Below are 23,434 nucleotides of genomic sequence, written 5' to 3' on the forward strand. Positions count from 1 at the left end.
TACCTACCCCATCTGACTCTAAACTTTCAATTTCACTCAACTCTTGTTCCTTTTATTAAAGCTTATTCCCTCTTCCCCCTGGTGGGATTTTGGCTATTGCCACCTATCATTCCCCAACAGCTGCCAATGTTTGAACTCTTTAATTTTTCACCTTTCCCCACCCCTTTTTCCCCACTTCTCATTAGATCTGACACCTTTCCACCTGAGAAAGATAATAAGTAATGTGACAATACAACACATTTCTTGCCTCTTAAAACAAAGGTGTAAATGAAAGTGTTTTAGAAGTCTCAAACTTCAGCAATTCTGTAAGAGTGCCAATGATACCACACCTGTGACAAAGCAAGCAAAGAAACATGCCATGCACATCTTCATACTGCCAGTTATTAAAGTTCACTTTCTGGCACTGGAACACCACTGACTTTGTACTTTCACAGTTTTGGCCACAGGTCCAGTTAAGTCAATAAAATGCACTGCTTTAAGACCCTGCTTTGTAGCTTTGTTTTCCCATAGAAAGTTTAATTAAGCAATTACCTTGATTCAGTTCATCAATTTGTGTTCCAACTTTTATACTTGACTGGCAAGAAAAAACTGCTCTGAGTATCAGGGTAAAACAGCTACAGCTACACTTCACAACTCTTAAATTAAACTGAAAAGGGAACAGAATTTAATGTGATTTCCCCATTCCTCATTAGCAGCCAATCCAATCATAGAACATGCTCAAACAACCCAAAGCTTCCAATGCACAGATCATGTCTGCACTGAGCTGTTAAAAACATTCTCTGCTCCTACATCACACCAAGGGGAATCTGCCTCAAAGTGCAGACTCAAGAGACACCTTATACAAATATTTATTTTACACCATTAAGTGGAAAAGAAGAGTTTTAAAAATAATTTATACATACAGCATGATCATTCTGCCACTCATGCAGGAAGTGCAGACACGAGAGTTATTTTTTTTAGGATCTCAAGCTTCCCCCAGTTTCACTGCAGCTTATTCACAATGCCAAGTCTCACATTTAAAACTACACCAGGTGCATACCAGTGAGACTGATCCCATTAACAGGTATGTGACACCAACAGGCAACAGAGGAAAGAGACAGCTGTGTTACAGCAGTTAAATGGGAACACAAATCATTGCTAAGATTGTTACTGGAAGACTGCTAAAAACCAGATTAATGTTCAGGAAGAACAACTCCAAAGTGTGTTTTGTTTGTTTAGCAATTTTTTTTCTTGAAACTTTTTCTTAGGTTAGAATGACTAGGTGCAAATAATTGCTCTGTGTTTGAGACAGAAAATACAGCTTTCTGATTATATTTTGCTTATTATTGGAACTGAAGTCATTATTCTTAAGCTTCCAAATACATCCAATCAAGTACACATGCAGGCATATTTATCCACAGCAGCAGTTCATACAAATGTTCTTTCCTATTGCAGTCTGCAATAGATTATTCCTCTTTTGGAACTCTGCTCCAACAGTTTCACTCTTCAGCTTCAGTTCTTAGTATTACATAAATAAATTCTAAAATTCTACATAAATATTTGCTTAAAAGGGATTATAGGTTACTAACCTCCTTAATGGAGTCTTCATTAGGCAGCATTGAACACACACAGGTGATGTAGGCTTGGCGAAAAGATGAAACATTTGCAATTTCTGGAGAATCTGCACACAGTTTTGACAGGGAGGTGGCTTGGGGGATGCAGTTTGACTTCATCAAATGTTTTATTCGCATCTGCAGAAAGGAAGGCCCTTCTCGTGTAATCAATTTATTAGCTAGGAAAAGAAAAAATCCTTTGAGAACAGACCCATTTACAGATGACACTTCAATGAAATTGTCTCACTGCATTCACACTTCTTCACAAATCTGTGGATGGATGTTCTTAGCAAACTCTACAAATGACAGCAATGGACTCTCTTGTCCCAGACTCTGCAGGAAGAGAATGCTGGGTTGCAGAAACAGATCCCCACACACAGGCACCCCTGCCATGCCCCCAAAAACACAGCAATGGCTAAAGGACACTGATCACACCAGACAGGTAGCAGCAGTTTAACTGAGCTTCACAATCATCACCTTTCAAGTGCAGCTTTATATGTCAAAAATTTAAAAACTATTTCTATCCATTCATTACATGTTTTTTAACTGGAAACATTTCCACTCAAGCTGTTAAAACCCCATGTAAAGTCAAAAATATGTAAAATGAAGTCAAGGGTGTGGGACTCCAGCAGAATTGTATTTAAGACATGTTAGGTTTATGTTCTTTAACAGATACTACTAATCATTATGAGACTTGATGAACTAATTCAATAGTAAAAACACCACTTCAGATTATTTTTGTAAATAGCAAGCAAAATTTACTTATTTGGGTTAAAAACCTCACAGATTTAGTTTCCTCCTCTTCCCAGGTGTTTATCACAGAAACAGAATTCAGTGGAAGGGATGTACAAGTCCTACTCCTCAAATTAAACCGTATGACAGAGCATTGGCCAAATGCCCCCTGAACTCTGGTGGGTTTGGTGCTGTGACCACTTTTCTTGTTCCAGCATCCAACCACTCTTGGGATGAAGAACATTTTCCTAATGTCTAACCTGTGCTTACCCTGACAGAGTTTCATTCCATGTCCTGCTGCTGGTCACCAGACACCTTCTTGAGGAGGGTGCAGTCTGTGCTGGGCTCACCCTGCAGCATTCTCTTCTCCAGACTCAACAAGCCAAGCAACCTCAGCTGCTCCTCACAAGCAGGAGCCTGGAGGTTTCCCTCTACCTTGGTCACAGCCTAGGAGTCTGATGCCCTTTGTGCACTGAAGCACCCAGAATTTCTCAACCCAAAGCAGGACTCAAGGTGAAGCCACTTCAGCACAGAGAAGAGCTGGACAGTCACCTCCCCCTCGACTGGCTGGTGATGCTGTGCCTGATGCACCCCAGGACACAGCTGGACCCTCTGGCTGCTTACTCACATTCAAGTTGCCATCAACCCAAACCTCCAGATCTCCTTCCAAAGGGTTGCTCTCCATCTCCTAGTTTGCTCATGTAACCAGGATTACCATGTCCTGGTGGGCAATTCATGACTTACTCTTGTTAAAGTTCATATGGTTGGAGACTGCCCAGCTCTCTGGTCTATCTGGACCTCTCTACAAGGCTCTCAAAGAAATTCACAGATCCTAACATAGAATTAGCAGCAAATTTATTTCATGTACATTCAACTTCTACACCAACATAGTTTATGAAGACATTAAAGAAACCCCACCAGTGACTGCTCACCAGCCTGACAATCTCATTTACTGTAAATCTTTGCACCTGATCTATCACCTCACTTCTCACCCAACCTACCATGGATTTATCAAGCTGTGTCCTGGGCATTTAATCCAGGGATGCTGTGAGAGACAGCATCAAAGGCTATGCCAAAGCACATGTTCTTTGCCTTGGCTGAAGGTTGTGGTTTGACACTGGCCAAACACCAGGACCCATGAAAGTCATTCACTCTCACTCCCCAGCTATACCTGAGCAGAGGAGAGAAAAATGTAATGAAGGCTTCATGATTTGAGATAAGGACTGTGAGAAAGCACTGCAAGGGCAAAACAAGCTCAGCTTAGAGGTACAAAGTGAGTTTATTACTAACAAAATCACAGAAGTATAATGAAAGGTAAAATAAGCCCATAAAAATATCTTTTCTTCTTTCAACCCCTCCCTCCTTCCCACCAACAGTGCTTTTGGTCAGTTCACCACCCAAGGTTTTTCTTCCACTGCCCAGGGAGAGGAGTCCTTCCCCATGAGGCTGTGGGATCCCCATTACTTCTCCAGCATGGGTCCAATCTCACCAGCAGTCCTCCCAGAACTGCTGCAGCATGGGTCACTCTTCCACAGGGTGCAGCCCTCCAAGGACAGGCTGCTCCAGCCTGGAAGCAGGGCCCTCTCTCCACTGGATCACCATCCCCTCCAGGCATAAACCTGCTCAGGTGTGGGCACCTCCCCCAGGGGCTGGGAATGGATCCCCAGGGGCTGGGGGTGGATCTCTGCATCCCTGGGGATCCCCAGGGGCTGGGAGGGGATCTCTGCATCCCCATGGATCCCCAGGGACTGGGAGTGGATCTCTGCATTCCCTGGATCCCCATGGGCTGAGGGTGGATCTCTGCATCCCTGGGGATCCCCAGGGGCTGGGAGTGGATCTCTGCATCCCTGTGGATCCCCAGGGGCTGGGAGTGGATCTCTGCATCCCTGTGGATCCCCAGGGGCTGGGGGTGGATCTCTGCATCCCTGGGGATCCCCAGGGGCTGGGGGTGGATCTCTGCATCCCCGGGGATCCCCCACAGGCTGTGAGTGGATCTCTGCATCCCTGGGGATCCCCAGGGGCTGGGAGTGGATCTCTGCATCCCTGGGGATCCCCAGGGGCTGGGGGTGGATCTCTGCATCCCTGGGGATCCCCAGGGGCTGGGGGTGGATCTCTGCATCCCTGGGGATCCCCAGGGGCTGGGGGTGGATCTCTGCATCCCCGGGGATCCCCAGGGGCTGGGGGTGGATCTCTGCATCCCTGGGGATCCCCAGGGGCTGGGGGTGGATCTCTGCATCCCTGGGGATCCCCAGGGGCTGGGGGTGGATCTCTGCATCCCTGGGGATCCCCAGGGGCTGTGAGTGGATCTCTGCATCCCCATGGATCCCCAGGGGCTGGGAGTGAATCTCTGCACCCCCCATGGATCCCCAGGGGCTGGGGGTGGATCTCTGCATCCCTGGGGAGCCCCAGGGGCTGGGGGTGGATCTCTGCATCCCCGTGGATCCCCAGGGGCTGGGGGTGGATCTCTGCATCCCCGTGGATCCCCAGGGGCTGGGGGTGGATCTCTGCACACCCCATGGATCCCCATGGGCTTCAGGGGCACAGCTGCTTCACCACTGCCTGCAGAGGATTCTCAGCTCCAGCATCTGGAGCACCTCCTCCCCCTCCTCCTCCACTGACCTTGGTGTTCCCATGCTGTTTTTCTCACATGTTCTCACCTCCTCCTCCAGCAGAAATTCAATTTCCTCCCACTTTGTTTCATTTTTCTTCTTAAATGTTATCACAGGGGTGTTACCATCATCTTTAAGTGGCCCAGCCTTGGCCAGCAGCATGTCCATCTTCAGAGCCATCAGGGACTGGCTCTGCTGGACATGTCAGAAGCTTCCAGCAGCTTCTGACAGAAACCACATCCAGCTCCACTATCAAAAACCAGGCTGTGCAAAACCAACATCATGAAATCATAGGCTTCAAAATAGCTGTGGTGCTATTTTCAGCTTAACATAAACATCTACCCAAAGCCTTGATACAAGTCTCTGATGATCTGTACATGATTCAAAGACTCTTGTGGATGAAGAGAGATGGTTCAACACATTCTTATACTACATGTAGTAATGCATATGAACCAAGGAACAAACTGGCTGGTGAACTGTAGAAGAAATCATGGAAATGCAAGAGACATTCTGATAAAACACATATTAGAATGGTGTTCTGCAGCAACTGTAGTCAATCAGTTGCCTCTGGTGCCTGCAAGAGACTCTGGATAAGTCAAAAAAGAATGCTTGCTTTAGACTAACAACTTAAGAAAATACTTCTGCTCAATGGCTCTTCCACTATGTTAGCATCTTATTATTACTATGCAAGGTGGGTAGTTAAGAAATCAATGGTATATAAATTTCTAATAGAATTTTGCACATGACATAAAAGTTTTCATGCTTTCTGCACTTAACATACTGCCCAAACAAACAACAGTGTGTTCTAACAGACACTACACTAGTTGGCAGAAAACTCACAACATGCACCTGAACAGAAAACTCATCTCAGGCACATACCACATGCCTACAGTGAAATCTTCTTGTATTCTGCAGGAGTCATCTTAGTGGTCCTTTAGAGAATCATTTTAAGATTTAAGTCTGTGGTAAAGATTTCTGTTTTTCACAGGAAAAACCTCTGAGCATTAAACTCCTGACCCAGCTGACACTCCACATAAAAGGAACTCCAATGGATAAAGTAAGAAGAACTGCCTGACCAGGAGGCAGCCTGCAGTCAGATTTTCAGTTGCTAGGAAACAAACCTCCTCTCTTCCTTAAAAACTGCATCTGTATGACACTGGGCTTGAATACTCATCCAGGAAAGCTATCAGTGCTTCAAGATGGGTATTTGGTGTAAGAGACTGCTAGCACAACACAATGGCCAGGAGATCACTGTTGGGGGAAAAGCCCAGCATCTCAGAGCAGTCCTCTCTTCAAGTGGAGCTGCTATTCATGGGGTTTAGTGCCCACAAGATATTCAGGCCCTATTTCTACACCTCTTAGCTCAGCAAATACTTTTATTAGGTCTGTAAGATGAATAAGACATACTAGGAAAAAAATACTCTTTTCACCTCCAAGAACTATTTAGATTCCTCTTGTTTACACAGCTAGACATGCACTTTGCAACTGCTTAAATAAAGTTTTACTCATGTGTCAGAGCCAGCTAGTCAAGACATGGGAAGTATTTTAAGACTACCTGCAGCCATCCAAATTAAACACTTTCATTTTAACAGTTTTTTTGTCTTGCAGCAGAAATGAGAGAAACTTTGATGGAGGTGGATGCACAAAAGGGTCTCAACTTGCTGCAGTATTTGAGAGATATCAGTAAGCACATGGCCCCAAGGGTGGCAGGTCTGTGCCCTTGGGACAATTCTCTCACACCTAAGGGAGTGTTTTAGTGAACTTGGCAAAGGAGGCAAATGACAAACTGAGCTCCTCTGTCATGCAGATATAAGGGATGATGGTAGGAGCAAAATTCAGGAGTGAGTCACTAACCAGTCATCCATCTTAGCTTTACTTTAAGTAGAAAGTTTCCTCTTTTCCTGAAAAAGGAACAAAACCTGAGGAATAGACAGAAAAATGAGAAGAGCTGTTTTTCCTCAGAGAACCTAATTTTGTACTCAGTCCCAAATCTGTTACATTTCCATACATGTCCATGAACAGACTTTCTTGTTCCTTCTCTTTCTGATCTCCTGCTGTTATGTGTTCTGTCACAGTGTTCTATCAGACATCTCAAGACTAAAACAGCTTGCTATAAAAATCAGCACATACACCCTGCAATCCTTCCCTCTTCCAAATCCTTTAGCCAAAAGGGTGGTGCAGTTTCAAACTCTATATGTATCTTAAGAGCTCTCTTAAGCCAGGACCAAAAAGTAATAAGAGATTCCTCTTTCACCCAAAACACTTGCAGTGAAAGATAATTTAGGTTCCACCACACTATTGTAAATACAACCTTTATAAAGAATTGGTGGCACTAGAGCATGAAAAGTCTGTGGTCATGATGATAAACATTCCAGAGAAAATCTTGGTGACCATTCCTGCTGCAAGTGCCTGTGGAACAGGCCAACAGGACAATGTGCTGAAGTGCAGGAACATGTTAAGTGCCCCCAATGCCACTGAGATCTGTATCTCACAGCAGCAGTGTGTGAATGCTGATCCCAGCTGCTCTACAAACCAGCTCTCATCAGCACAGACACACCAGGCTGCTGGTGTCACCTGCTGCACTCAGCAACAGGCTCACCCCACCTCCTTGGTTCAGGGGATGTTTGCCAAGAGAAAAGTGTGGGGAAGAAGTCTTGGAGTCAGTACTAAAGCACAGAACCACATGGGATGTCACAAGTGCTGAACAGCAACAATTATGGTCCCATCAGGATGTTGGTACTGTTTACTCACCTGAAGGCCCAAGTTGAAATGGGTTTTTTTTTAAAGCCTTTTCCTCAAGCAAATATTAATGCCCCAAACAACCACCCTCACCAGCTGACAGTAAAAATTGGGAATTAGCAGCCTAGCACATGGCAGTGCAATCTATTAAAATCCATAAGAAGGAGCAGACAGAACCCAAATTGCTATGAAACTGCTGGAACAAATTTGAAAACCATATTTATATTTGATGTCAGCTCCTTTTGCAGGTCAGTGCATTAAAAAACAAAATAAAAAACTCTAAACAAGAAAGGCAAAAACCTGACACACCATCAGGATTGTTCACTCCAGCAGGATCTGATGATCATTAACATGATCTAGCAGTTGATAAAGCACAGATCAGCTGGGCACACTGAGCTGCTCTCACAGCAGCAAAAACCAGGAATGCATTTCAGGTACTCATCACAAAAACTCAAAAAGCATGAAATACAAACTATGCAAAGAAACTAAGCTTTAGATGACTGGAAAAGACACTTTGTGAGGCTGCTGTTGTACTGAAGGATAAACAGCAGTTTGACCAAAGGCAACTGAAAATCCAGTGCACTGAAGCTCCTTCTGCAGCCCAAGCCTGAAAGCAGAACTGTGATCCCCTCTGGGACCTGCAGGAAGCACATTTTGATTCCCCCTATTTCCATCAGCAGGAGCCTGCTAGCCCAGAATATCAGACAGATAAAGGAGTGGCATGAGTGAAAGGAGAACAAACCTCTTAACTCATCAGTGACTTATAATCTGTTATAGAAAATTGTATTTACTTGATGTGATTCTGAAGGTACCAAATGATTTAGCTAATTTAGTAGACATCTAGAGATAGTGGCTTAATACCAACCACTACCATGTCCTACACAAGGCCAAGAGAGTAATTCCAGCTGCTCAGCTTCTGCAAGCAAAATAAAATCACAGCAGCACTTGACTCCCTGGCATAAAGACAGGACTGAACAAAGAAAAGGAAGTACAACAAAACCAAGATTTTACTAATCATAACACATGGTATCAGACATCTCACTGCTGTTTTCAAGTAAATTTGTCTTATTTCAACCCAGCCTTTGTCTCCCTCTCACCAGAGGGGGTGGGGAAAAAGGGAGCAGCTGAGTGGGGCTTAATGTTGGCAGCTGAGTTTAAGCACAACAGTTCAAATGTTTCTGCAGGCTATTAATACCTGACATGAAGGGTAGTGAAGACTGCAGCCCAACTTGGTACTCTTTTTTTAGCACAAGGAACAACACATTGTCTCAATAACCATAACATGTTTCTATTTAATTATCAAACATACTGACATACAACTCAAGGAGAGCCCAGCCAAAGCCAGAGCAAAGGATTCTGCTATGGAAGAAAACTTAAATGAGAATACAATTTTGTTCTCCTTTAATTTTTAAGACTATTTTAAACTCTTCTTCCCTTCTGTATTAATTTTTACTTTAGATTACCAGAGGTAAACTGCAGTCTAGTGCACTGCTAATGAAACATAAAATACCTGCAAGTACTTAATGGTACCACTAATGGGAAAAAAATTCAGAGTAAAGGAAGAATTTAACAGAAGACACTAGAAAGACTATATTACATGAAAGTAACACTTTTTTCCCCTCCTTTTCCTCACCTCTCAGCAGTTTCTGATTCAAGATCTTATTTCTATAGTCTAAATTCAAAGTGCCTCCCAAGCTAGAGCTAATAACACTCCACACTTCCCTTCCACATGAATCTTTTATGTCTCTGAAAAGTACAGACATCCTCAACTCCTCCCTGTCAAGGGTTCAGGAAAACACTAAAAAGCACAGAGTTATAAGAAACAAACCACCTCAGGAAGAAATAAATATTTATTTTCATGATGGAAAAAGAAGTAATTATTTTTAAAAATGGAGTTTTAAAATATTCAAACTGATGGATAGTCCAGGCATTAGTTGTACAACTGGACACATTACTCAAAATGCCAGTGAGACAGTTTCATAATCAATATTATTTAACAGCATATGAATAATACTGCACAATACAACTTAAAATCTTCTGTCTTCAAATCACTGCTTGCCCACCAAAACTGCCCCAAGTAATTTCTGAACGACCACACATCACTCTAAAAACACTCTTACCTTCCTCAGTTTCTACTGGTTGCTGGGATAGAATTTTAAGAAGAACTGGATTTTTCCATACCCCTTCCCTTGTGATATCCACCAATATTTGCAGGTTGTTATTCCCAAATTCCAGTAAAGCATCATGTGAATCCTATAAAATGTAAAAAAAAGTCATTAATAGTCTTAGCTAAAAGTTAAGCCAATGTAATTTTACATTATCTATCCTAATATTTCACTGCACTCTAATACTTTCACACTATTCCTCTCAGTCATTACTGCTTTGACAAGTTTGCACTGGGATTTTAAAAGTCCAATGTGCTCTCACTGCTCTAATCCTGCTGCAAAACTTCCAATTTCAGACTAATGAGCTTACTAAAATGGCTTAAATCAAAAACTCTATTGTGCAGTTGTAACTCTTCTGCAATTTTTATGGTTCTCCACAACCGTGTATTTATTAAAAAAACCAGCAATTCTATAAAAGACACAGGATGATTTTGTTATCAAAGCATATAATGCTATTGAAATACTCAGAAGAAAGACTAAATAGTTTCAAAAAAGAGTAACAAAATAAGTCTAAAATTGTACATTCAGTGTTAGCACTACAGACAAGCCAGTCAATTCCCTCTGAGCATCAACCATCAGTCACTAGTTGAAGAATGCCATGGGAGATTTCATCATTAAGATGAAAATATCTTTCTACTGGAGATGAAGATGCAATTTTCTGAGAAACTGATCTATGTCCAGTGCATTGACTCTAAGACCCAGGGATTTCTGATCCTTGCACATTTGGTGCTGTGAAGCCTGACTCCAGCTGAAATTCACCCACAAAACCTCTGCACATTGCTCAGAGTGATCAGGGCCCTGAATTCTGGAAATCTAAGGAGTGCAGCAAGAATTCAAAAAGACATTACAACATAGGGAGAATCTAGAGTCTAACATAGAAAATAAATCAACTTGAAATAAATTGGAGGCATTTCATGACTCTAGTACAAAAACAAATGTAGTGTTCCTAGAACTGAAATAATAAAAATATCACCTTTCAGAATTTCCTAATGCTGATAAATAAACCCAACTAACAAAAATGCTTCTCACAGCAGATCCTAAGCTCAATACATGACAATGCCCCCAAGTTCTGGTGAGCTGTGTTTCAAGGTGTTGGTATTTTTAACACAACCTTTTACCTCAGGCCTCTGTTGTATGCTTTAGATATACTGGAATCAATTCTATGTTCTGAATTATCAGGATAAAATGGAGCTAGTGCTATGACCACTAAAATATGAGAGTAACCAAAGAAGTTTGGATTATGGGCTACGAAAAAGCACTTTCCACAGTGCATCACACATGACATGTTAAAATCTATCAGTTACCTTTTACAACCAAGGCAATCTGCTGTGAAAATTACCATGATTTTCCCACTAACCATTCACAGTAAAGGGCATCTTAGCATTTAATGATTAGAAGTATTTTATGACTTGAAGATACACTAAGAGTAAGAAAGCCAGGGGAGCTACAGGCCATTCAGCATAGCCTGACCCCACAAAGAACATGGGACAAATTCTCCTGGAAACTACATCCAGCAATCTGACTACCTTCTGTGGAAACAATCTACAGATGACATTAGTCATACTTGGCAAGGCTTCTGACAATCTCCCATAGTATCCTGGAAACCAAATGTTAAAATAAGGAAAAGTGGACAAAACACATTAAAAAAAAAAAAAAAAAACCAGCTCAGTAGCCAGACTTAAAAGGTTTGTGACAAAGTGTACAGAACCCAACTGGCAGCTGTGTCCCAGTAGCACTTCTCAGGGTGAGCTGGTATTTTTAACACATTTATTGTCTGAATAATGGGACAAAGCACATTCATCACCTGCCATCCCACAGCTTTTCCAGACCAGGAGAGCAGCTGACACTGTGGGGCAGGCAGCCATCAGGACATTCAACAGCAGAACATCACTGACAGGGACTCAGTGAAGCTCAGCACAGGCAAATCCAAGTGCTGCACCTGGTACCAGCCCAAGTGGCAGAACAGGCTGCTGGCAAGGTCCCAGTTTGGCAGCACAGGTCTCACAGGGCTGATTTCAGTGCAGGTCAGCAGTGAGCTCTTCCTGCACACAAGGCCAGCTATGCTGAACAGTGTCCAACACAGCAACCAAGAGATTCCTGAAGTGCTTATTCCCTTTTGGCACTTTGGAAATTTCACTGCAGTACAACACCCAGTTCACAACCACCCTGTGAAATTCATTTGCCATAGTGATGCACTCCAGCAAAGACCACCACCTGCAGAAGAGAGGGTGAAAAGGAAAATCTTAGAGCTGTCTTTATCTTTGCTACATTGCCAGAAGGCAGCTGGAGCTGTCTAGCAAGGGAGTCATGTGAAAGGAAATTCTCTAAGTGTGTGTGCAAGAAGGGTTTCCATATATAAAACACTCTCATTTTGAAAGGACTAATGTAAATTTGTGCAATTTCCATTTCTTAAAGACAACATCTGATGGGGCAGGACCCTAAGCAACCTGATTTAAGAAAGCCCTCTTACTCTGAGTGAAGAGCTGGAACTGAGCTTTCTTCCAGAAACTCATGACTCTGCCACAACAGAAACCTTCAGAGAGCTGCAGATTCAGCACACTGAATTTTCAAACTATGTCAGAAAGCACACAAACTATGGCTGACAGCACACTTTGTGGAACTCAGCACTTCTGTCCTACATGAGTAATTTTTTCCAACTGCAAGAACAAAACCAAACCAACATCAGAAGAGAGCAAAAAACTCAGGTTAGGAGTTCTTTCCCAATGCAGAACTGTGGTGCAGACTTCACCTTCTAAGGACCACAAAATTAGAAGTCTCATAGCTGAATGCAACAATCAAGCAGTTTTGATAACTTTAATAATCTCATCTTCCTTAGCAGTACCAGAGATTTTCTGTAGATATTGCCCCAAAGAGAGTTTTATTTTTAAATAACTGCTGTAACCATGTTCCAACTTAGCTCATAGCAACCTGGCAACTGAAATCATTAAAGAACATGCTACTTCTAAAAATTATTATAAAGAAAGTAAAAATTAGTGAGTTATTGGTAAGGCCACCTCAAAAATCAGGTGTTGGTGCTAATTGGCAGATGCAAAGACAGCCAAGGAGGATGCTTGCAATGACTGATTTCTGATTGAGCTTGAAATGCTACTCACAAGGTTAAAAGCAATTTTAGAGTGTCACAGCTGGACCCTACAGATGCAAGGGACTTTGCATGCTCTTGAGCAGAGCTCAAACTGCTCTTACCTAACAGCATTGAGAGATTGACACACAAAAGTTTCAAGCTGTGTTTAAGCATTTGAGAACATCACTTCAGCAATCCTTAGGCTCACACAAGATCCTGCTCCTCCTCTCAAGTCTTTGCTTCCAGTGCAAGCTGGAACACTGAACAAAACTCACCACAAAGAGCCTCAGGGACAAAGTGGGCTTTTTTTGTTTTGCTTTTTAAAACTAAAGCATCATCAATTCCCCACTTTACGCTGAGAAAAACAGCATGCCAATAGAACCAGCCAGATGAAGGACACACAATGCTCAAGTGCCAAAAGATGCTCAAGTTGTAGCCTCAGAACAGCTTTAAGAACATCATTAGAAAACAACAAACTGATCTAAATTTGCATCCATGAAACACCTAACCACAGCCCAGTTTCTGGGCAGTTATTTCCCATGGCAACTTCATGTATATTATTCTGTCTTCAGTCATCAATCATTCTCAATTAGCTTGAGAATGATTAAGAGAACAGCTACAGGTGTGCAGGTAGAAGAGATACTGGATCTTACCTAAAAAAAAGTCAATATAAACCCATTTTAACAACCTCTACTTTTCAGCTACATGTCCCACAGCATTAAATATTTTCAAATCAACAGGTTGCCAGAGCATCCACAATGCATTCTCTTCCCTCACACTAATGTTACAGCATTAACCTCTCTCAGTCTTAAGTGTAGATCAGGTCAAAGAGCCTGTGTGCTCAAACCTCACCTGCAAGATGAGCTCCATGAGCTTTGCTGAGCTCTGTGAAGGCATTCAGCACAGGAGTTATGCCCCAGAAAGGGTGGAAGTACCAATCAAAGCACTGAGGACAGAATCCACAGCCTCAGAAACAGCCAAAGCAACTCACTCATCTGCCATCACTACTGGAATGACATGGCTGACAAAAAAAAACTTAAAAATCACACAGCCTGGACACAAGTGAGGTACTGAGGTACCACTGTCCCTCAGATTATGACATTCAGTGATCCAGTAATCCAAAATAAACAATGCCTCCCCAATAGCAACTGCTGCCTAATCTGAGAGCTTCAGGATGCAGTACAGAGCCAGCAGAGCCCAGTCCAATTAAGGGGATTAATCACATTTCAGCAACACTGTATTAAGGACCTAAGAAGGTGAGAAAGAAGGGGGTTTGATACAAGCAAACTGATTTGCTGATTCAGCACTGTGTTTGTGATTCAGGGTATCAATACCAAAATATCAAATATAAAACTCACCAACATATGTAGCATAAGTAATTAACTACTGTAAATACACTCCCCTTTCACTACAGTGCTTAGCTGAACCATATTGGACCTGCTGAAGAATATACAGCTAACATTAATGGGAATATATGCAAAAATGCATTATGGATACATCAGAGGTCCTTGAAGAAACTTAATGCAAGATTTATGTATACAGATCTCATTAAGTTAGGACAACATTATAAAAGGTTCTAAAGAGCAGGACATAAAACATTTCATTCTAGATGAAGTCAGGAAAGAAAAATATCCAGTAAGAGCCTATGGACAAAGTTTAACAGAAAAGACAAGCCTTGAAACAGTGTACTGAAGATGTCAGGAGTTTTCAGTCCTGGCAGCTCAGAGTGATCCAGCTTCACAGAAGTTTTTCTCTTATGCTCACCCTCAACTCACAGTTTTTCTAAATAAAGCATTGATGCTCTTTGTAAGGCTTGAAGGGAACCCTGTTCCACAACCCATATTCAATTTACAGAACAACACATCTCTCCTCCCACTAAAGATGCATTTGAACACAAGGCTTTACCTTCTTCACCTGACTAGATTATATCAATCCACATGGTACCTCTCAGCTGAGTTCCTCCCCCAATTAACAGAGTTTATTTGTATCAAGAGCTCTGCTGTGACTCTGCCCCAATCCTTTCACTCACATTTTACAGCATTTCCCCACTTGTGTCTGCATCTTTTTGCTGCTGCCACTGAATAAATCCATGCTGAGATTCCAGCCATACAATCCCACACCTTGTTTTCATTTTGCCCAAGCTGACTCTGATCTTGCTTAAGGATGAGGAAAACTGGACTCATGGGTGACTGCAGGACACAACTGCTGTTATTTAGGATACCAGAACAAACAGGTTCAGACACCAAATAAAGATGTTGACTGCATTTTGGATATAAGCTGGACATCAGGGACACTCCACTCTCAGGTCTAGGACAGTCCCCCACCCCGATGCTTTGAAATGCAAGCTTCTTCAGCAAGTTTCCACAATACCACCATGTTTATCAATTCAACATTTGAACTATGGGGAACATTAGGAGAGTGTTGAACTTGGAAGCTGTAGCTTCAAAAAGTCACAGCAAAAGCCAAGCATACATTACAACCCCTGGCAGCAGCACATCTTCAATGTAAAAGTTGATATGAGAGATCTGAGCTTGTGCCACCCTTTGCAGAGCCCCAGAAGATGAATGCTCACATGTGTCCCAAACACCAACAGTGAGGTACTGAGGACCCAAGCAGGGATTGTTGGTAATAACACACAAGGATTGCTGCTAATAACCAAGGACTGTTGGCAATAACACACTGTGAGAAAGAACAGAATGTGGCTGGAGAAGAGGACCCAGAGCAGCACTTGTTCTGGAGATAACCACAACACAATGCAGCACAAGCTCAGGAATGAGGTTATGAAGAGGGGATGGATGGTAGCAGGTAAATCAAAATCACCCAAGACCTCCAAAGCTCTCTGGCCCATTTCCAGAGGGGGCTGAGAAAGTGGACTGCAAATAACTGCACAGATAATTTGCATTGAAAGTGAGAAACCTTCAGGGCAGGAAAACCTATCCATAAAACAGTACCCCAAATAAGTCTAGGGGGTAGCTCCAGGATCCCAGACATCCCATCAGCTGGACCAACACTGGAACCAGGACTGCTGATCTTTCTCTCTCTTCACTCCTACCTTATCCCTTTATCCTTATCCCCCTGCTGTGCTCCTACATAGTAGGTCAAGCACTAATATACCAATTTCCAAGCCAAGCATGTAATTTGCTAATAAAACTTTGAGTTTTTGGACATCCTCTTACTTCTGTAGATTCTCAAGGCCACAAGCATTTACACATTATTCACTCCATCCCTATTAAGAGTGGGATATCACACCCTTCTATCACTGGAATTTAATATTCAGCATAAACAGAGCCATCTAATCAAACTAAAAACCTGTTCTCTGTTGACAGAAATATCAAAGTTCCATCACTTGTTTCAAAATCCTAATAATGCACAGATTTGTTGCATCATAGAAATTACTAAACTTGGTAACAAGAATTCTCCTTGCAGATCTCTCCAGTTCAAAGCTAGCAGCTTTTAGAGCTGCACTGTAACTCTGCTGGAATGAGCAGAGTGTATCTGCTCTCCCATATTCTGAATATGAGAGAATATCTTGTTTCAGGTTTGGCCATCTCAGTTACAAACATATTTGCCTTTTAGTTTAATATAAGATCATAAGGCTTAGGGGAGATCTTATCACCATATTCCAGTATTTAGTGGGTAGTAGAAAAATTGATGGATGCTCCCTTTTTACAAGAACTCACATGGAAAAGACATGGGATAATGGGTACAAGTTACTCCTGGGAAAATTCTGATTGGACATATCCTTGTCATCACCAAGGCCATAGGATTTAAACTGTACCAACTGCATTCCTTTCTGTTACCCAGTACATGTCACACCAAACTCTTTCTGGGTTCCCAGGATAATAAATATTCCTTGGTATTTCAGGAAAATGAGGTTTCTCTACACCTGGAATCACTCAAGCACAGACCATCTCTATCCCTTCTGCTACCAGCAGGACTACAGAGCTCTGCTAGACTGCTGCTCTCAGTTTAAAGTGACAGGTTTATTCATCTTCAGTCTACTGGAAAGTTTTCACACCTCCTGTTTCCTTGACTGCAGGCAAAACAAATGCAGAAACTAAGTACCAGCATCTTCAGAGCTAGTGCAGCAGTAGCCAAGTCTCAGGAGCTGAGAAAATCCCCAGCCAAAGGGGTATAAGGTCTTGAGATAAAGGCAGTTGCAAGGTTTAAGTTCACTTCCAACTATTTCCAGCCAAGGTATTCACTTCAGTAACTTTTAACTGGGATTAGCTTCCACCTTCACCAGTCACAGCTAAAGCCAGAACAGGCAATAACAAAACCAGAGCAGCCCCTGCTCCTGCAAGGGCCCATCAATACAAACACAGCAACAGCACTCCTGTCTTTCAGCTCCACGAGGAACACCAGCTCTTAGACAGCTAGCTACTACCTCCAGACTAAAAACCAGAAAACATCTCTTCCTCCTACACAGTCTACATTAGCCAGCTTGATTTGAGTGTAGGAATGTTGTAGTGTGAGCTTATTTCAGCATCACCTGTAAAGAAACACTTCCAGGAACCACATGGACTAAAGACCTGTTCTACCATTTCCATCAGATCAGGTACAGACACTAACCTGCCACTCAGACCTCCACAAAAGCTCTTTTATCAAAGCAATGCTTCAGAGCTGTTGAATCATTTCATTTAACTCTGTTTCTCATAAAAATCATTTGATGAAGACTTGCTAAGGTTCTCTTGCTTAAGCTGACATCAACTATGTGGCTATAAATATGCTGTTGGGCCTTAAGACTCCCAATACAGTTTCTGCAATTAGACTTTTGCTGCTCAGAAATTCTTGCTGCCTAGGTAACAGCAATGCAGGACAAGTGGAACACATGGGAAGTGTAGAAGAGAAGGAATACAACTGCAGCCTTGTTTTTTTATTATTTTAAATATGTAAATTGCAAAAAAGAAATTCAAGAACACTTACCTGAATGGATTGATGGAATCCTAACCACACCTCATGTGGCAATTCACTTTCAGGAATTGAAAGCAGTAGCTCAAAACAACTCCTGGAAAAGCAAAAGGCAAGTAAACAAGCTACCTGAACACATTCTCTTGTTACATTAAATAACATTTCTGGCACAGACTACTTAGTGCTCTAATGCTTATTAGATAAGCAATGACAGTAACACTGAAACATGTTTTAATGTGCAAATCAATTAAAGGCCTGAAACAGCCTGTACATCAGGCATGATTCATCACATGGAAACAGTGCTCCTTTTTACTACTCACAATCTCTCTAATTTAAGATTGCAGCTACTCTTATGAAATAATCCATTCAACGTGGCTCAGGAACATTGCATCACAGAATTCTGTTCTTTCTTCTTAAAGGAGACCTAACAACCATTCTAAATAAAGCTCACTGCAGTCCAGCATGGTCTCTGCCTAGAGGGACAGTGAAAGCCAGCTTCACCTGACATTTCAGCACTGACATACATAAGGAAAAAAACCCAAGAAACAGCCTGACAGAAGACACATGCTTCAGCACAAAAATGGATTTGGACAAGATATGTCAAGAGGAGCATCAGCACCTAGAAACACCTTATGAGCCTTTGATACCAGCTGGGGAAACATTCCAATACCTACAGCACAAACTGCAACCTGCCATGGCAGGACTGCTGCCTATCTTGCTCTCAAACAGGAGTTTACAACCTTGTACAGAACACAGGGATTGCCTAAAACCCTACAGAACAATTAGATATAGTCATACTGAAAGTGTTTACCATGATACTCTGCCTAGAGATTCACAAGACTAACAGCAGAAGTTTTCATAAATGGTGACAAAATAAGGAAAGAAAGCTAATCTAGGACAGCACCTATAAAAAAAAGCACTGAATCACTGCTATAAACTACATCTACACTGTTAGGTAGTTTCAACTCTTGCTGGTTTTTCTTCAAAATATTCTCTCTCAAATATTAAATAGAAGAATGATGGGGCAACATAATCGGTCTTATGATAGACAGACAGAAGAACTGAGCTTGGGGAACTGGAAGAGATGAGACTCTAAAGCAAAAACAAATTTCAGAACTGATTAGTACTCAAAAAGAATGTCTATCTTCCTCCTAACTTCTGACAAATGCATTGAACAGTTTTTAGTCAGATTCAGCAGTCATATACATCAAGAAGCACTTTTATTAGATTGGCAGAAAATACAACAGCCTTCACCACTGTAATTTCATCATTATTCATGAGACTCTGCTGATGATGAAAAAACTGGCAACAGGACCACCAGATATTCCAACTGTCATAGGTCTCAGTTTAATAAAATAATCAGGACTTTGTTTTGCCTTGTATTCCAGCTTGGCAGTACAAGTTAATCCACCAGCCCAAATGTTTAGACCCAGGTGGTTGCTAATAGACTATCAAAACCAACTTTAAGAAACCCCTGAACACTATTTTAACATAAAACCCTCTAAAACTTAAGAAAAACAAAACAACAACAAGAAAGCCAACAAAAACTCCCAAAGAAAAAAACCAACCAACCAAGGAAATCCCTAGGTATGTGCTCTGCTTTCATCCATGTCACACAGACTCTACACCCAGTAACACATTTTGCAAACTTCATGGTCCATGAGCTTTTGTCAAGTCTTTTTATGCACACCTCACATTCAGACTTAGTCAATCAATCTTATGTCCACTTTCAACTCCTAGAACTACTTTTTCTAGAATATTTCTTTTCATATATATGATATTGGTTATGGAATATAATAGAGGTGAACAAAATGACAAAGCATTTTTTTAAGCATAATTTTTCTAAACTTAAGCATTAAGTTGTAATAGGACAGTGAAAAAATCAGCAATTACATTTTTAAAGTGTTGTATACACAGAGTGAGACAGTCTAGGAAGACAAGATGATTTAATTTATGCCTCCAGAGTTATTGTCTGTTGTAATAACACAGGACTGATCTGAACCAAAAGGCAAAAGTTCTTCTGCTACAAGTCTTCAAGTCTTCCTCAGGATCCCAACACAGAACTCTGGTCTGGACTCACTCCATAAGAAATCTGGAGCTCCAGGTATACAAGCTATCACATAAAACAACTTAGAGCACAATTGTAAAAGTAATATCCAGTATATTCCAATCACAATTTCCTTGGCAGAAAAACAATTAGAATTCTAAGTCAATTAACTAAGTTTTTTTGGTAAGAATTGATTCAAACACATAAATGCATAAAAACTTCTCTATTGCCAAGGGGACAACACACTGTTTAGTTTAATTCTTTATTTTGGTCCTTACTATACAATACTTTAAAACACACCTCTATCCCTGAAATCCCATTTCTCTCTTTACTGTACTGCAGCTAAATGGAGTTTACATGTCATGGCTTGGCTGCAAATCAAAATACCAGGATCATGCCATGAAATCAAATCTCTCTAACCCTACTCTACCAGTACCACCACAATGCCTACCTTACAGAACTCAATTCCAAACTTCAATCACAAAATAAACTGTAATGGGTGCTTGAATGTTTACATTACTAGAAAAAATGTTATTCATCTGAAACACTCAACTTCAAAATGGCTTTTAAGTAAAGGTGTCCTGAATATAAATTTCTTTATTTTGGAACAAACAACTTTACACAAAATTCAACATATTATTTGCATACAATTTTTCTGTAATCACTTCATACCTCATTCACAGAAGTTTTTTAAAATAAATTTTAAAACCTTTCAGAACAGTTTTCCTATCCTAATCTTCTCAGAGACAGAAAAATGACTCATTATACATTAGATTACCAGCAGGGATCATTCACTTGTTGCCAGGAATTATCCTGTGCTTACTAAAAGTTGAATTAGCTCTTTATGATGGACAGCAGAGTGAATCCAAGTGCAGCAGTGCATGAGCTGAGAGCTGCTTCAGAGACAGAGCTCAGGGTGGCTGTGGCTGCTCACACAGGGCTGGGAGCAGCACCTGCACATTCCTCAGCTGCAAGCACAGGTGAGACACAGCTCCAAGCTTGAGGCAGACTGGTCTTACTGGTTCAATATAGTTTTGCTTCTTAAACCAGATGGTATTGAAATCTCCTTTCACTTTTTGTGGTTGAAAAAAAAACATACAGAAATCTTCTCAAAGCTGTAGAAGTGCTAAATTCTCCTTCAGTTCAGTGCCAGCACAGTACACAGGAGAAAGGGAAAAGCAGTCAAATCCTAGTTACTGGCAAACACAATGTAATTGATACTAAATATTTATTATTTTTTAATCTATTAACCTTAGAATAATAAAAAGCTCTTTCAGATGGAAGTAAAATTTTCGTTGTGATGGTAACAACACCTTCCCTCTCACTGCAGCCTCAGAAATAAAACACTCAGAGAAGCTGGAGTGAATAACCAGCTTCAAGGTCTCCCAAGATTCACAAGGAGAGCCAGCTGTCAGTGCAAGGCATCTCTGATCTGGCTAATTGTTTATTAATTCTTCTACAGAGGCAATAACTTTGAAATACTAATACTGGGGGTGAGGGAATGCACCCCTGTGCATTTGGGGCTGTGAATAACCTGTCCAAGCTCCACTGGGGCAAAGCAGGTACATCAATTCATGGCCAAAAAGAATATTCCTGTTTCCCACCATTTGTCACAGCTGTAATCTACAAGAGCAACCACTCCAAGCTTTTTTATTTGTTTTCTGAGGTTCAGTGGACCTACAATATCCCACACTTTATGAACACCATGTTTCTTATGGGAAGCACAGTCCCTACATTATGTCAGCTGCACTGTGAATGCACAGAGAGCCTCAGCAGGCAGGACCACAGCACACTGAGTTTTGCTGTTCCTGGCCCATCCTGCTGAGAAAGACATTCTTTTCCTCTTCTCCAGAAGGAATGTTGAAAGGGAAGGAGGATTTCAGTAGGAAGTTGAGCACTTCTGCTTTCAAACAGCCAGTTTGCTCCTTTCAATCAAGGTTCAAGTCTGAAAACACACAGGGTGTATGGCAGCTGTGGGTAACCCAGCTGTCTCCCCAAAAACCACAATGACAGGGGACAGCAAGTTTTTGTGTCCCCAACTAGGTAACAATCTTCCTCCCTCGTGGAGCCTCAGCTTTTATCTTTAATTCCCTGCTCTAACCTCTCTCACTCCCTTGGAGACTTATGAAAAAGAAAAAACGTGGGAGAGTTAATTTGGGTATGTTATTGACCTCACCCTGTCTTCCACCTCACTCTTTGTATTTCTCATTCTTTAGATTCCTTTCAAAGGTAATCATTATAAAAAAGAGGAGATTCCAGCAAGTCAGCTTTTCTACTGTCCTCTAACACAAGGTTTTCTGAATATGCAAAAGCTCCTCACACTGAAAGCTGGAAAAAAACATATTAGCAAAAGCAGAATATTCTGACATTTCTTTACAAGATAAAAGCAATTTTGATACAGAACTGCAATTTACACCCCAACATATCTAAGAGTGGCAAAATATATAGGAAATACTCCAAGTAGAGATGCCCTGCAAACAGACACTAAAAGGCAAACTTTTAAAATTATATAAGTAAGAAACAACAAGATACTCAAGCTAATTAACAATAGTATGATGAAGACAATGAAGATATTTTGCCAAAAATGTATATCCTGTACCAGGTAATGATTTAGCAGTTGAAGTTTTAGGTTTCCATAGTAAGAACCTAAGACACACTTCTCCTGATTTCATATGTTTTCAAAAAACACAAACATTCCTAGTTCACATATTTCTGACATTTAAAAAGAAAATAATTCAAGGCATCATTTGGAGATAATCTAGTTCTGACCTGTTCATTTACACTGCAAGTCAGTCCATTACAAAATAAAGCATTTGACCAAGGAGTTCACTGCTAAAGTCCATCTTAAAGAGAATACCAAAGTTCAGACCACAAAACAAGTAAGAGACTGATAAAAAACCCCTGATCTGTTACAGAATCACTTTTATTCTATGATAATCTTCATATTCAAACCTCCCTCCTCAGGTGAAAGCTCACTAGCAAGGAATGAGCAGCACATCATTTGAGGTTATGCTGATTGTACCCAGTGCACATGAAAGCCCTCAGGCTACACTTCAATTACAAAAAGCTGCTTTGCACTCAGGACAGACTTTGAGGAACTACAAGTTATCCCAATCCAGCTATGACCTGTAAAATGGTTCTGTATTCTGTTCCAGGAATTGCTGTGCTTTAAATCATGTCTAGTCTGCTTTGCAGCACAACTCAGACTGCCATGAACACAAATCAGCTTGTCCTGTTCAACAGGGGACACATTCAGAATGTCCCTGCACTGAAGGGGGCAGGACACACAAAGCTGCAGAGCAAGGGGTACAGGTTTATTAATCCATGCATCAAAGTCTCATATTGAAGCTTCTGTTCAATGAGTACTACACTAAGCTTCTACTACAGAAAATAATACTTGTAGGATGTTTTAAAAAGGAATAGAACCTTCCTAATACCTACATGATTATATCAAATACAAAAAAACAAAGCCTTAAAACTTGTCTACATTAATTAAATGCTCAAATACATTTTTGTGGTATGATTAAAAACATACTAAAGACATTTACTAGATAAAT

General features: G+C 41.2%; 1 protein-coding gene across 2 annotated transcripts in view; it reads right to left on the reverse strand.

Moving 5' to 3' along the window:
- Window positions 1–23,434, reverse strand: part of RLF (RLF zinc finger) — a 40,653-nt gene that overhangs the window by 11,992 nt on the left and 5,227 nt on the right. Inside the window, exons 3-5 of one of the 2 annotated variants that reach the window (XM_079325466.1) lie at window positions 17,846–17,927; window positions 9,793–9,925; window positions 1,569–1,771 (exon numbers count right to left, since the gene is read on the reverse strand). In XM_079325466.1, the coding sequence (XP_079181592.1) occupies window positions 1,569–1,771; window positions 9,793–9,925; window positions 17,846–17,927 (418 nt within the window). The remainder of the gene's footprint in view (window positions 1–1,568; window positions 1,772–9,792; window positions 9,926–17,845; window positions 17,928–23,434) is intronic. The other variant, XM_079325467.1, reaches the window with a different exon arrangement.

Source organism: Erithacus rubecula, assembly GCF_903797595.1.
Source record: "Erithacus rubecula genome assembly, chromosome: 23".
Taxonomy (NCBI): domain Eukaryota; kingdom Metazoa; phylum Chordata; class Aves; order Passeriformes; family Muscicapidae; genus Erithacus; species Erithacus rubecula.